The sequence below is a fragment of the Acanthopagrus latus genome, chromosome 8 (genome assembly GCF_904848185.1).
Source record: "Acanthopagrus latus isolate v.2019 chromosome 8, fAcaLat1.1, whole genome shotgun sequence".
Classification (NCBI taxonomy): domain Eukaryota; kingdom Metazoa; phylum Chordata; class Actinopteri; order Spariformes; family Sparidae; genus Acanthopagrus; species Acanthopagrus latus.
The window spans coordinates 3264967-3279384 of record NC_051046.1 but is presented as its reverse complement, the minus strand read 5'-3'; the positions used below and the strand labels follow the sequence as shown (position 1 = coordinate 3279384).

The 14418-nt window shown below is 47.2% G+C and overlaps 1 protein-coding gene across 3 annotated transcripts in view; it reads left to right on the top strand.

Annotated features, from left to right (window-relative positions):
- mob2a (MOB kinase activator 2a) overlaps positions 1-14418 on the top strand; it is a 61148-nt gene that overhangs the window by 22911 nt on the left and 23819 nt on the right. Inside the window, exon 1 of one of the 3 annotated variants that reach the window (XM_037106382.1) lies at positions 1410-2245. The exons of 1 other annotated variant lie outside the window; for it this stretch is intronic. In XM_037106382.1, coding sequence (XP_036962277.1) covers positions 2208-2245 — 38 coding nt within the window. In that variant the 5' untranslated portion in view covers positions 1410-2207. Of the gene's footprint in view, positions 1-1409; positions 2246-4989; positions 5347-14418 lie in introns of those variants that run through there. One more of the 3 variants, XM_037106384.1, reaches the window with a different exon arrangement.

Here is a 14418-nt window from a genome sequence, read left to right as displayed (position 1 = left end):
GTACCAACTTTTTTTTTCTTAAATCCACAAATCCAGACTTGACTAAACAAGAGATTTTTGCCTCACCTTAGCTGTGTCTAGTGTACACACACCCAGCTGGAGAAGCGGGCTTGCTTCCCCCGAGGGCACGCATACACACTGGAGGCCGTTGCTGGGTGCGGCGATAGCGATCGCACTTTGTCATCGTAAAGCCATTCTTAGTGTCACCTCTGTGTCTGCTCAAAGTCACTTTGAGTTAACCCGCCTGTCATTTCCACCACATTTTGACATTCCTGGCTGCTAACTAACTTCATTGTGAGTTCTCGCTGTTTGTCGGAGAGGATGCTGATGCTGAAAATGCCGCATAGCACGGATGTTACTCACGAGCAGGCCAGCGATTATGGTCCATTGTTACTGGTCACTTGGTCGTTGTCCTCGCAGCAGCACCTGGTGTTGGGTCAAGAGTTCGTGTGGTGCAGAAGTGGCAGATCGAGTGAGGCAGACACACAGTTTTAACATCATTACAAGGCAAACAATGATCATTCTCACTATTGATTTCTCTGCTGGTTATGTTTACAGCTAATCATCTGGTCTATAAAGTGTGAAAACCGTCCAAAACCTAAAAACTCAGTCAAAAATGCCAAAGAAAAGCAGCAAATCCTCACATTTAAAGGTGCATTATGTAGTTTTGGGGAAGATATTGTGGACATTTTTATGCCAAAACAAGCTTAAGCAAACCGTCTTCACTTTCATGACTGAAATAAACTAAATAAACACACAACAAAATGTCATACTGCTTAACTTTGTTTATATGTGGCGGACCCCGCCACCTTTTAGCTTCAGACAGTGTTGTGGGGACCTTAACTTCCTCTGAGAACAGCTTGTTTATTCACTGATGGAAAAACAGATAACATTTCTGAGTTTGTATTATTACCTCATTAATATTTTAACTAAGAAAATTCAGAGTTTGTAGTTTTGGGAGAAAAAAACTGCAAAGTGCCTCTTTAAGCAGCTCGAACCTGCAAAAGTCGGCTGTCCTTTTTTCAAAAATATTTGTCCGACTAATTGATTAATCGATTAGTTGTTGCATTTCTTGTCAACAACCACCTGCAGAGTCCTGAAAGGTTTAAATCCCAGAAAGTCATCATGTCTCTCTTTATCACTCCACATCCTCTAATAATAATTTAATCCAGTGATGTATGTGCTCATGAATTATCAATCATTTCTCTTCCTGGAGCTCCAGCAGCTTCCTGTATCATGAAATGTAAAGTGTGTGTGTCCTTTTAGACACACACACACACACACTTGGAGGACTTTGGATTTAAATGGCATTAATGGCTCCTCGTCACTATTCTTAGCCTCAAATCTGTCTCACCCTCCGGGCGGTGACAGCAGCCGTGTTGGGCTGGAGGAGTCTGGTTTATGTTCGGTATACGGAAGAATATAAACGTGTATTTATATATTTCTATAATTATATATAGCTCCTCAGATAGGAAACGCTGCTGAAACACGAGAACCTCCTCAGGAACGTGAATGGAGAGAAGGAAGCTGGCGCGCATCGATAACCATTTTTCATAAAGGGCGGCGTGTAAATGTTTTTTTTTTTCTTGCGCAAGCGTCGCTTTTAGTTCGGGTTTTATGCCGCCGAACCGAGCAGGAAGAGGGGATGTAGATGTGGACGCGTTGAAGGAAAAGCTTCAAGTTTCGTCTGGCTGTTTTTCTGGGAGTGGGGAGTAAAAACGCGGCGGTTTGCGTCAGCGCGGGGCTGCGTGGACACAAAGCCTCCGCCAGACTCCCTCTGAAAAACACTCAATTCTTCTCTACAACTCCGGAGCGCACGCATGTCACCGATACGAGCTGTTTTTCTGGGTTTGAATCGAAACGCCTGCAGCCTGAGGACTCGTTAACCCTGCCCCACGGAAACCAGAGGGGACCGGAGGAGGAGGAGGAGGAGGAGGAGGAGGAGGACCGGGAAGAAACGATAGAAAGATAAAGGAAAGGAAAAAGGTGTTGGAGTGAGAGCGGGACCGCAAGGAGCAACTCCGTATTGTTCGGCAGTTTTGTTTGCTCTGCAGCCAGAAAGACACACACACACACACACACACACACACACAGACACACACAGACAGACAGAAAGACACGGCGGCGCTTGTTTCTTCTTTTCGGGGTGCGACAAAAAGCTGAAACCGTCAATTCTGGATTTCTTTATCCGCTTCCTGTCGTCCAGGATGAGGTTTAAGAGGAACGGGTCCTATACGCTGAATAGGTAAGAGGCTGGTGTAACGTGAGCTGCGGTAACTTACTGTAGTAATGTGTTATCCATATGTAGAGGTGGAGGGTGGAGGAGGGTGGAGGAGGAGGGCAGCACGTTGTCTTATATGCCGAGCTCATAAATCAGTTCACTTTCTCTGTGATATTCCCATTTTAATGCGCACGCTGACACTATAGTGTCTTTATTGCACTTTAATGTGAGTCTTTAACATTTTATAATAACTCTTCAGTGATGCCAAAGAGAGATTTATCATTGTATTGTGCACACACTCACACACACACGCACGCATGCTGCAGTGTCACCACAGAAGGCTGCTTCTTTGTTGTGGAGAAAGATTACATGCTGCATCGAAATATACAGAGTTTATTTTACATTGTATGGATAAGAGGTGGACGCTGGTGATGCTGTCAGGTCCCTGTGAGGGTCCCTGACTTCACCTGTGTGGCGCCCACGTGTAGCGAGCAGGAGAAACCTGTCCGTCTCGCTTTAAGGAGGGGTGGGCTCTCTCTTTCTTTTGTCTCCTCTGTTGAATTTTAGAAAATGATCTCTCCTTTCCCTCCCTCTTTATCTCTCTCTCGCTCTCCTTCCCCTCCACAGAAGTGCCCCCTCTCTCCGCCCCCCATCACCTAGCAACTTTGTACGAGTGCAGCAGTATGTGTGTCTTTTCCTCTTCCCCCCCCCCCCTTCCTAACCCACTGTTTCCCCCTTTCTTGACATGATTGCATCGGCCTCTATTCACATCCTGCCGTTTCTAAACCCGGTCACGAGTCGGGTGGTTCTGTCCAACTCCCCCCCCCTCCGCCCCTCCTCCCTCCCTCTCTTCATTGTGTTATCTCTGCAAGTCACAAGTTTATAAGAAAAATTCTTTCTTTGTCTCCATAACGTCCGCTGAGCAAGCTAGCTGGGTTTTTATTTTTTTTATTTTCTTGCATTCAGTCAGAGCGGATGTCTCGCTTTTTGTTGTTTGTCTGGATTTAATGATAAGGCTCAAAAGTTTGAGGAAGCACACACACACACACACACACACACACACACACACACACACCGGCACGCAAAAGAGACCCACAAGAGCTCGTTGGCATTGTTAAAAGTGACAGTTAATTTAAGGCCAGTTTCACTTCTTACACTTTTCCACCGGCACTCCTCTTCCTCTTTCTCCTTGTAATAAGGCATCTGGCCTTCCGCTGTACTTGACGCACACAAAACCCACTTCCTGACTTTTAGGAGCCGAAACACAAAAGGAGAGCTAACGAGTGCCAAACACCTGCTTTCATCACACGGTCATGAATGATGCGATAACGATGCTTATCGTTGTATCCTTCCCTCCCTTGCCATTCTGTTCTCACTTAGGAAGTGTGTACAGAAAGTGTGTGTTGCTGTCCCCCCCTCCCCTCTGTGATCATTGTGTGAGATCACATGCTTCACTCACATCTGTGTGTGTGTGTGTGTGCAGGTGAGAGGGATGAGGTAATTAAACCATGAAAGGGGAGGCCTGTTAGATGCAGCTCCTGGTGACTGGCCCTCCAGGGGGGAGGAGGAGGAGGAGGAGGAGGAGGAGGGATGACGTCATGAGATGTGAAACAGCTTCGCTTTGCTGCTGCAGTTCGTCTTTGTCATCTTTTATCTCAGGAGCAGAAAGAAGTGGCAGAGGAAGGATGTGCAGCGGAGGAAGGTGGTAAATATCCACCATCTCCGGCCTCGACTGTTAAAATCCATCCTCCCCTGTTCAGGAGCTCTTTTGATAAGTCGCTGACAGAATACGAGCAGAACTGTTCTCCTCTGCAGCTGCCACACAACCGCCACCTCCTGAAGGTGACTGTCACCTCTGCCTCCGTCGTCTCGCAGCCTTTTGTCTTGCCGCAGTCGTTTGTTTCCTCTGGACTGGAAGGGTTCGATATTGAGCGTCAGCAGTCAGTGTCTGCCCTCGTCACGCTCAGTAAATCCCGTGTTTGTTTCGATCGTGGCGTCACAGCTCCACCTGACCACTGCAGTCCTCACAGTCATTGCTGCACGTGTGTTTTGAAGCGTAAAGAAGGGAGTGAATAGAAAAAAAAGGGGCAATTGGCTGATGAAACGAGTCTGTCCTTCACCTTATTTGCCACACACCGTAACAGCAGCGCTCTGCAGTGATTGGCTCGCTTGCTGGGGGCTTGTCTCCGTGCTAGCCCCTCCCGTCCCGTACTGCTGCATCATTTTATGTGAATGAAGAGTTGCTGTATACGTGCCCGAAACGCCGCGCTGCGTGTTTATTGGCCTCGTCAGTGTTTACTTTTGAGTTGACAGTTAGCCATCTGCTGTGGTGACTTGGTCACATATCACCCCGCGTGCAGAAGCATGACGAGGCTGTCGACTCGCTGCACAGATTAACTTTCGACAGGAGTTGTCTCTGAGTGAGATTTATCCAGCAGTCTGTGTTTGGTCTGCGTTGTGCGATGGGTGGAGGTGGGATGTTTAGCCATTGTTTAGGATGTATACAGATGGCTGAGATTTCTGCCTCCCAGGGATTGTTTCCCGTCTCTCTCTCTCTCTCTCTCTCTCTCTCTGCTGCTGTCGCTCTGTGTCCATCTCCCTCTTCCCTGCAGTCCACTCTGTGCTGTCCAGCAGTCAGCAGTTTGTTTATGGGACTCTGTTTGCCAAGCTAATCTTCCCGCCTTTCAAGTGGGAGCCAGCAAGTGAACGAGGGCGAGAGAGAGAGGGAGAGGGAGGGAGAGAGGGGGAGAGAGAGAGCGAGGAAGTGTGAAAGTGAAGGCAGGCAGTTGCAGTAGTTGGACAGGAGAGAGAAAGGGCAGCATGCTCAGAGAAGTGTCTGGTTTTGTGAATGTTTTTTGTTTTTTTCGTGCATCTGTTTGAGTCCCTGAACGGCCTCGTCTGTCTGTCCGTCCCTCCTGCGTTAAACGTCAGACTGTTTCAGTAGCTGCATGATTACACAAGGTGCTATGCTGGAGCTGCTGCACCTGTAGCCAAGAGAGCGGACCGGAGACTGGGAGGTGAAAGGGAGGAAGGGTGCTGCGGGTCGGAGCCTCGTCACCCCGGCTCTGCTGCTTCACCGCCGGCTGGATGGGGGTTCTAGTGTGCTGCGACTGCTTCTTCTATCGGTAGTTAAACAAGTCACTTTAACTGTTTGTTGTTTTTTTTGTGACCTTTCATTTCCTCTTTACTGTTGTTGTTTGTTGACATCACACTTGATTTCTTTTTTTTTAAAAAATCATTACTCAACTTAACATTAACATTTTCGGACCTTCATCAACTTCTCCATCTTACCTCCTCCTCCCCCCTCCTCTCCGTCCCGTTCACCCTCTCTGTAATGCTGCTGCGGTTTTGTAGGAGACATTTGAGGACAGTGCTGCCGTAGCAGGCAGAGATTCTGCTGTAGTCAGACACACGGCGTATTCTTGACTTGGGGGAGGAGGAGGAGGAGGAAGATGTCGAGGACAGAGGGACAGCGGTGGCACACAGCCAGCCCCCTATAGCTGACCGTAGACGAGGAGTGTTAGACGTTGCTGGTTACAAGGTTTGTTGAGAAGTTAGCTGGAATGAAATGGCACACAGCCAAATGTCAGCCAGTCAGTGAGGCTTGCCCAACTTCTCCTCTCGTCCTCCTGTGTGCCCCTTTGGCTTTGCAGCGCTGTTTGTCTGGACACTGTGTTCCCTGTGTACGAAGGGGCAGGGATGTGTTTTCTCTCCCTTTTTTTTGTTGTTTGCCGAGCATTGACTTAACAGACTTTGCTCTTTTTGCTGGACGTTAGCACCAGAATTTGCTGTCAATGTCGTCCCCCCACAGATATCATGTGTTGAAGAGATCTTTGCCGTTATATTTAAAATCTGGCGCTCGTATAGCTGGTTATTGTGCTTGAAAGGGGGGGGATAGATGATTTAGGTTAGGCTCTCTGGCAGTCGGAGCAGGATCTGGCTCCCCTCTTTTGTGGTTATGGGGTTAGCCAGGCTGAGCTTGCCTTAACTGCTGTATAAAGTCTAAATATAACTTACTGGTTCTCTAAGGAGCGTTTTGATGGTGAGTGTAAAATTGTAGCTTTAGCGCAGACACACACAGCACAGCTGGATTAGATTAGGCCTCACTGTGATTCAGAACTTTGTTTACACTTCACTGCCTCTCTTAGTATGAATAACAGCCTCCCATTTATGTGTGTGTGTCATGTATCTGTGAGGCTGCACATGTGTTGTATACTGTAGGTCTTAAATACACACAGAAGCCTTGTGAAGGCAGAGTCTGTGCCAGGAGTACTTATGTTCCCTTCTCCCCCAGTCACGATCGAGGCAGGGGTGGGTCTTCGACCTGATGTCTCATGGGCTCATTAAGCCAAAATGGGCCGTCATGTCTATTTTTAGCATTTCCTCTCCCTCGGCGTCTCCGTCAGCCAATCAGCCGGCCTGGCGATGATGTTATGGCTTGATTGATGTGTGTTCTTTCGGAGGCACACCCATCCAAACAGGTCCTCGCTGACCTCGGTCCCGGCCAGCCCCCCGTCCCCCGGGCTCCGCCGGTGTTTCGGCTTTCAACAGTAGCATTGTGTTGGAGTAGGAACTGCCTGCCAGAAGTGTCCAGACTAATGTTGATCATCCTGTTCTGAAGTACAGAGTGACTGAAAAGTCTCCCAGCGTCTGACGTAAAATAAAATAAGCTGAAATTTCTTTCTTCATTTCTCAGAGGAGCGAAGACGTGATGGTTGAGCCAACAAGGTCTAAAACAGCATGAACACTATAGAATAACACCTCAGTCTTACTAGCATAAAAACACTTGATTATCAGGAGCATTTCTCATCATCACATGCATGCAAACACACCATCACGTTATCATTATAACACCCACTTCAAGGGAGGATTTGACTTTCATTTGAAGGATTTTCTGGAAATATGCTCTTCCACTTTGTTGCCAAGAGTTAAATGAAAAGATAAATAATTCCGCTCAGATAGCTTAGCATTGAGACTGGACGAACTGGACGGCTCACAAATAACCTGACTCACTTTATCTAGTGTTGTTTCACACTTACAGAAACAATGTAAAAACAGAACTCTGTGTTTCTCATGACGTCAAATGTCTTCACAAGACAAAGCGACTTTGTCGAGACACAACTGGCTGCCTGGCATCCTCAGTGTGACGACCAGACACCATGAAGTCGTTAACCTCTTGCCAAGGAATAGCTTGAAATCACAACTTATCATATACGCATTTTACATCTTGTATGTATTATTCAGCTTTTTGGTGCTGGTTGGCAGACTATTTTAGCTATTTACAGCACCAGGCTCCCGTTTTCCAGTCTTTAAGTCAAGCTAACCAGCAGCTGACTTCAGCTTTGGTCTTATCTTCTCAATCTCTGAAAGAAACAGAATGGAAAGAAAAATGTGATATTCCCACATGTAGTGATACTTTCAACCTTGAAAAGGCTCTTTGGCACTAAAGTAGTCTTTAAACATGTTTTAATCTCGCGTCCCATGCCTTGTGACACCATTAAAAGTTACTTTAGCATCCTCTCACTGTATTCTCTACAGACTGTACAGACATTGTCACATGTGAATGATTTCTCTCACACACACTCAAACTCACTAGATCAATTTGCCAGGGCCTCCTGACAGTCCTGAGGCCTCCACCACAGCTGAAGGTGAATCCTGGGTCAGAGTTTCGTGCTTTCTTCATACACAATGGCACCATGAAACTGAAGAACAATTACATTTTCAGCTCAGTTATGAGCTCGAGTGTTTCTGTACCCAGATGATGCATCGTTGTTGACGTGTAGCTGGAAAGCAGGCACATTTAGACCTGGAGGGCTCCGGCACATGACAAAAGCTTGAGCGTGACTGTGTTGGCTCGCAGCGGATCAGTTGGTAGATTTTATAACGTGTGGTGTGCAACAATACTTCTGAGTGTATCATCATACTGTGCGTGTGTTGTGTTAGCAGAGAGGGCCATACTGTTTTCCATGTGTCTCTCATTAGGCTATCTTTGGCAAGCCCGGCTGCGTCCGTAGAGCTGAGGCGTGCAGCTCAACAAGGACACCATTCTCCACCAACAAGCCCTGCACTCCTTCCCCTCAGCCCAGCAGACTCCCTCCTCGCGTGGCTGCACTTTACTCAGATTGGGTCAAGCTGAAAAATCTTTTAGTAGAGTTTCTTGGACGATTTGTTCCGCTGTAGCTACGACTGGTGCATAGAAATCTCCAAAGATTATGTTCTATTAAACATCTCTGCCAGGATGCCATTATTTCATTTAGCAGTTCATCTGTTGTTTCATCAAGCTGCTCTGTTGTTCTGGCTGCAGAAAATGTTGTGACGCTGACAAACAGCAAAAAAGAGCCGGCTTTAATCGAAAACGAAGGTTTGATCGTTGCTCAACAATTTATTTTTAGGAAAGAACTCCTGGAAAATACAGATCTACTAAATTTTGATTCTGTATAACTTCGTACTGACATCATGTCTTTGTCCTGTTGATTTGAGCATGCAAAATAAACACATCGCAAATAGAAAAGTGATTTATGAAAATTATTTTATTTACACGCACCATGCATCCACGCTCAAAACACCAACACCTGACTTATCAGATGGAGCCATGAATACCTGGACCATGCATTCACAACATCCGGCCAATCACATGATGCCCCAGCTAACCCAGGGTTATCATTTGTCAATAACACTTAAACAAACAGAGCAATCCGCAAGATAGACACTATTGATTTGTTATTATCAAGCTAAGGTCAGTAAAACTTTGTCTGTAGATTTCCTTCCCTAGTTTCCAAGAACTTTTTCTGATATTCTGATGATTAATGAGCCTGAAGGAGTTTCCACCATCTGCTTTTCTTCTGCAGATAATCTTAATGGAGGACAGGTAAACCTGGCCCAAGGCGTGTGGGTTAAGGTGGTCCTGTCAGGTTAGACTTTAAAGGAGGGACGCTGACCTGCTGGGTGCAGATAGAAGAGGTCTGTCAGTCGTGACTTGACTGACTGTCCTTCTCTGTTTTCACCTGCCCTCCACTCCCTGCGGAGGGCAGACCTCACACACGGGGCCAGTTGCATAACACCGACACCGTGTTGGTGTGTGTGTGTGTGTGTGTGTGTGTTTTCAGGAGCAGCCTAGTCCTGCTGGCTCAGGAGGAGAAAGAGATGGCCTTGCACTAACCTCGCCTCCGCATTTAGATCCACCCAGTCAGCACACACACAAGAAAGCATTAGGTGTCGTTGCAGCGCTTTTGTTACTGTAACAACTTGATTCAGAAAAGGAGCAAGAGCACAGGAGCAGCGCTAAACCACTGCCTGATTAAAACATAGCGCTTGTGTTGATCAGATAAACATCACGGGCAGAAGTGAAAGTTGTATGCGTGTGGCCACAGGTGCCCTGTAGGCATGGAAAAACTCATTACAGCTGCTTGGTGGCCCAACTGGCAAGTGGATAATGGCTTCATTGTGTTTGGCTCGGTCTGCAGGTTGTTCAGGTGGCAGGAAAAGGGTTAGACGGAATTCACTACCAAAACAACGGGCCTGGGGGCTTGGTGAGTCTGTAGAGGTGGCGGAGGAGTCAGTCGCAGCAGTTGTCGCAGCGTTAGCAGCAGCCGTGGCTTCTCTGGGAACAAGAGGCCCATTTGAAGGGAGACGGGAAGTGCCTGGGCGCCTCACTTCCTGTTTATCAAGTTTGTCCCAGGCGAGAGTGAGAGGGAGGGAGGGAGGGAGGGGTGGTCTGGTGCAGCCTAATTGAACGGAGAAGGTGGTGGTGAGTAGGCAAACCCTCCCCATTCGCTCCCAAACTAAAACTCACACTCAGACACACACACTTGCCTGCATAGCAGTGTAATTGCCTCTGTGCTGCAGTGCCTTTGGCAGCTGTGCCCCCTCATTTGTTTCAATTATCTACCATCTGACATGGCGCTGTTACTAAGGATAGACTGGAGAGGAAGAGAAGAAAACACAAGACAAGGAAAGTTTTAAAGTGCCCTCCAGATTTGCAGCTTTATTATGCGCATACTGTCATATTTCCCACCTTAAAAGCACAGCTGGATGCCACTTGCGTCATGATCAGATTCGTGAGTCAGCCCCCCACACACAAACTGAGCTCCCTCATCTCCTCCCTCCTCTGTGAGACGATATTGAATCAGAGAGTAGCTGTGGCGAGGAGGCTGCTCCGGAGCGAGCAGGGAAGCTGCTGACTGCAGCATGTTCTGAGATGACGTTCCTTTCATTTGTTCTGTTCACTTACAGAACCCGGAGGCTGCGGGCCAAACAAAGGCTAACCTTAAATACCCTTCCGTATCACTGAGGCGCCTCTTGATGTCTGTGTGTGTGTCAGGGGCTTTAGTCGCAGCATTTTTTTGTTTGTTCACCTTTTGTGTTGCCGACAGATGTGCACGCTGCATTAACAACACCCCCACCTCCCTCCAGGAGGGATGATGTCAATGCATAAGCTCATCTCCCCAGGTGGGAGCCAGTTACTCCTCCGACTGCAGCCAATCAGAGGCTTGTTTACATCTGAATCCCCAGACGAGGAGACAGACTCTCACACGCATGTTCATTTTCACGGTGTTACGAGCCGCTGATCTCATCTGCTAATAAAATGATAAGATGAGATCGTCCTCAGACGCATCACATCCTTTGCCGTAGGGTGCGATGGAGGGTGGAGGACGCTCGTCAGTGAGCGGCGGAGGGGTCTGACGTCCCTGCTGCCGCTGCTCCAAGGGCATCTATTGATTTGACCTCTCTTGTGCGTCCTCTCTATCCATCTCTCTTTTATTTTCCCATTCTGTCACCGGCAGCAGCTGCCTCCGCCCACTTCCTTCCCTCGCTCTTTGGTGCACCATCTGTAGACGTCAGGCGTGCTTTTTTGTTCTGTGGCATATGTGTTGGAGAATAAGTGTGCTGTGTGATTGTTTGTGTGACTCTGTAGGATCACATAAACAAACGTATGGCCGTCCTTTCCTCTCCCAGCAGCCTGTCAGGCTTTAGTGTTTCCTCCACGCCAGTGTCTGACAAAGCGCAGGGCTCTGCTGTGGTTTCACTGTCATCTCCGCGATGCCCTCCAGGCGCAGAACATGCGTGGCTTTGTCCTGGAATTTCCATAACATTTGCTGCCTTTTCTGTTTTTTGTGTCTCTCCCCCTCCCTCCCTGGTGCGCCCCTTCCTCTCCTCTGTTGTGGCCGCGACACAGAAACACGTGACTCCGTCGCTACATCTTCCTGAACAACACCACTTTGCTTTTGCTGTCTGCCAACACGTACACACTGTCTGTTTTTCCCCTGATTAGCCCACAGGGACTGATATTTACTGACATCCCTACATGATCTCATGTCAGAGCTAATTATCAGAAGACAGATCTGTGGTGTGTGCTGTAGCCTGTGTGTGTGTGTGTGTGTGTTGTGTTATTGCTCTGTGTTATGGGACCTGCTGTGGGCGAACCATCGGTTGTTTTCGGCGCTGTTGTTGTTGTTGTTATGGGTGGATGTCCATGTGAGGGGCGGGTGCTGGTGGAGAAATCATGTTAATCCCTTCAAGTGTCTTCTTTTGGATTGGTCCGACTTCCTCTCTTAGCAGGGAGGTGTTGCTTCCTGCCACACACACACACACACACACACACACACACTCTCATTAATCTAGGCCCTCTGAACACCTGTAAGCCGATTAGAGGTTAGAATGCACAAATGAACTTCCTACATTGAGCAGTGACTCACTCATATCTTTCCACCAGCTTGGCTTTTTGGTGTGTAAATCTGTTGGCCTCCTTCAGTCCCATGCGTCTCTTCACCTCTTTGCCCAATCCTGGGTGTGACTGCTTCCTACGCCTTCATCAGCTCCCAGTGTTAATCAGCCACACACAATGGGCCAGAGTTTCCTCTGATGAGATCTCGTCTAGTCATCAAGGGAATGTGAATTTAGTTTCCTTTTCTCTCTTTTTGTTTTGTTTGTCCTCTCAGGATTTTTGGATAAGCTAACGCCCTTGAACTCCGATGAAGATTTATTTTTCTTACAAGCTTTCCACAGGTCCTTATTGAAATGGGTGTCAGAGTTTTTCTACATTAAAGTTTCTGTAAGCAAACATTATGATTGGTTCTACTGATCTCCCTGTAACAGAACTACAGTATGAAACTAGCATATATAACCAGCCCTTGTGTTGCAGTGTGGTGTGTAGGCTAACTTGGATAGCTATTTCCAAAAGTGGCGAGTTAAAATCCCTTCTGTGAATGTTGCTTTCACGTAATATTGTTAATTGCAGATTCAGCAAGAGCCGAGTTAAAGTTTGGTTGATAAAACGTCCTAAACAGCTTTTTATATTGTCCTGAAAAATGTCTTAAAAGCTCTTGGAATTTGCCTGAAGACCAGTCTCAGCTGTTTACATTCACACTCATGAGTCATCACTACTTGAAGAGAACAGCATGGACTGTTTTTAGTTCAGGGTAAAAGACAATATATATGAGTGCATTTGATTACAGTTTTTAATCAAGCACCTTTGTGAACTGTGGTACTCAGACTGAATGTGTAAGCAGCACTAATGAATTTTAAAGTGTGTGTGTGTGTGTGTGTGTGTGTGTGTGTGGCCTGGGAGGCACTGGCTGTACTCTCTGAAAATGTCCTTGTTCTCTGTGCCTGACTGTGCGGTTGTTGTGATAAGCAGCAGCGCAGCAGATGTGAGTCGGCTGTTTTTTTTTCTTCTTCTTTTACAAGCCTACCAGAGAGACCCTCCGCTGCAGCGATGCTCTCCGACGATAACGGCCACCGTACAAAACAACCCGGAGCTGACGGATACGCAGTGTTCGTACTCTCACGTGTGTGTGTGCCGCAGCGTTAGTGCGACCGTGTGCGCGGATGGACACGAGTGAATCTTTATCTCAGAAGCCAACGTCAACATCGGTAAAGGACGTTGGCTTCTGAGAAAGTAAAGGAAATCTGACAGCGGAGGGAGATAAACTCATCTCCACTAGTCCTACAGATATTTTGAAATCTTCACGAGAGCTTCATAAAAACTCGGACTGGTTGGCAAAATCAAACAACAGTATTTGAAATACTTCAACACTGCAGCACTGTTGGATCACAGTGTTTCACACACATATATTTAACTTCTGGAAGTCTGTCCAGGTGTATTAATGACTGGTGATAGTAACGAGTGTTGATGGAGCACAAATCTGTACCGTTTGTGTAATATTCCTCAGTAGCTTCATCTCAGCAAGTTAAAGACGAGGTCAGTGCTCTCAGGGTTATAGAATAAGTGCCGGGCGGAAATAATAAATCAAAAAACAACGTTGCTGTTCGCTCACATGCCAGACAGCCTGATGGAGTTGATTTGTCTGCTGCCGATGCAGGAAATGTAGACATTTCCCCTGAGACCGGGTCCCTCAAACCTTTCATCTATCATCTCTGTCTGTTACTGTTTGACCCTCGCGGCTCGAGAGCGCTGCAGGAGTTATATAACATACCTAGAAAACAGACTGCGGTGCGTTAAGAAGCCGACTAATCTGATTTGACTTGTGCTCTTCAGGCAGCTCTGCGATCTCATCAGCTTGTCTTTAAATCGTTATCGTCTCCTCTGACTCGATGGCTTTCTTCAGTTCGGCTTCAGCTTCAGGGTGACACTGTGCCGTACCTTTCTTTATGTAAAAGAAGATTTCGAACATGTTTCACATAGCTGCCTCGTCTCGTTGGCCACGCTCCGTTGGAGTCACACACCGATATGTAGAATATGTCACTCGAGCAGAGATGAACTGTGTCTGCTCAACATCCATCAGCTGTTCGGATCGCGATGATTACTCCAGGAACATTCTGTACATTCGAGTGTGTTCCAGGGAGAGCTGTATACATGCACATTCCCCAGAAAACGCTAAAGGAAATCTGTGACTAAATGCCTTCACTTACGAGTTAATGAGCTGGATCGGGGCAGGCATGCACGGCATCGTAAGAGAAAACAGAAAGCCACCTAAACTGTGTGCTCGCACCCCTCACACCCTCCTCTTTATCCCCGCATCATTTGTTTTTAGGACTCACAGACGGTCCCTACAGTGCCGTCTTTGTGTGCTTTGGTTCTGTCCCATTTCTGTTGCAGCTCCTTGTAGCTTTTACAAGTGCTGTCACCTGTGTTGTAGTAGTGTAGATGAGCCTGTTTCTCTCCCTGCTGTTGTGGTTTTTTTTGTATTTATTCCTTGGACCATGAAAAGACATCTCTGTTCCTCCCTTCACACATA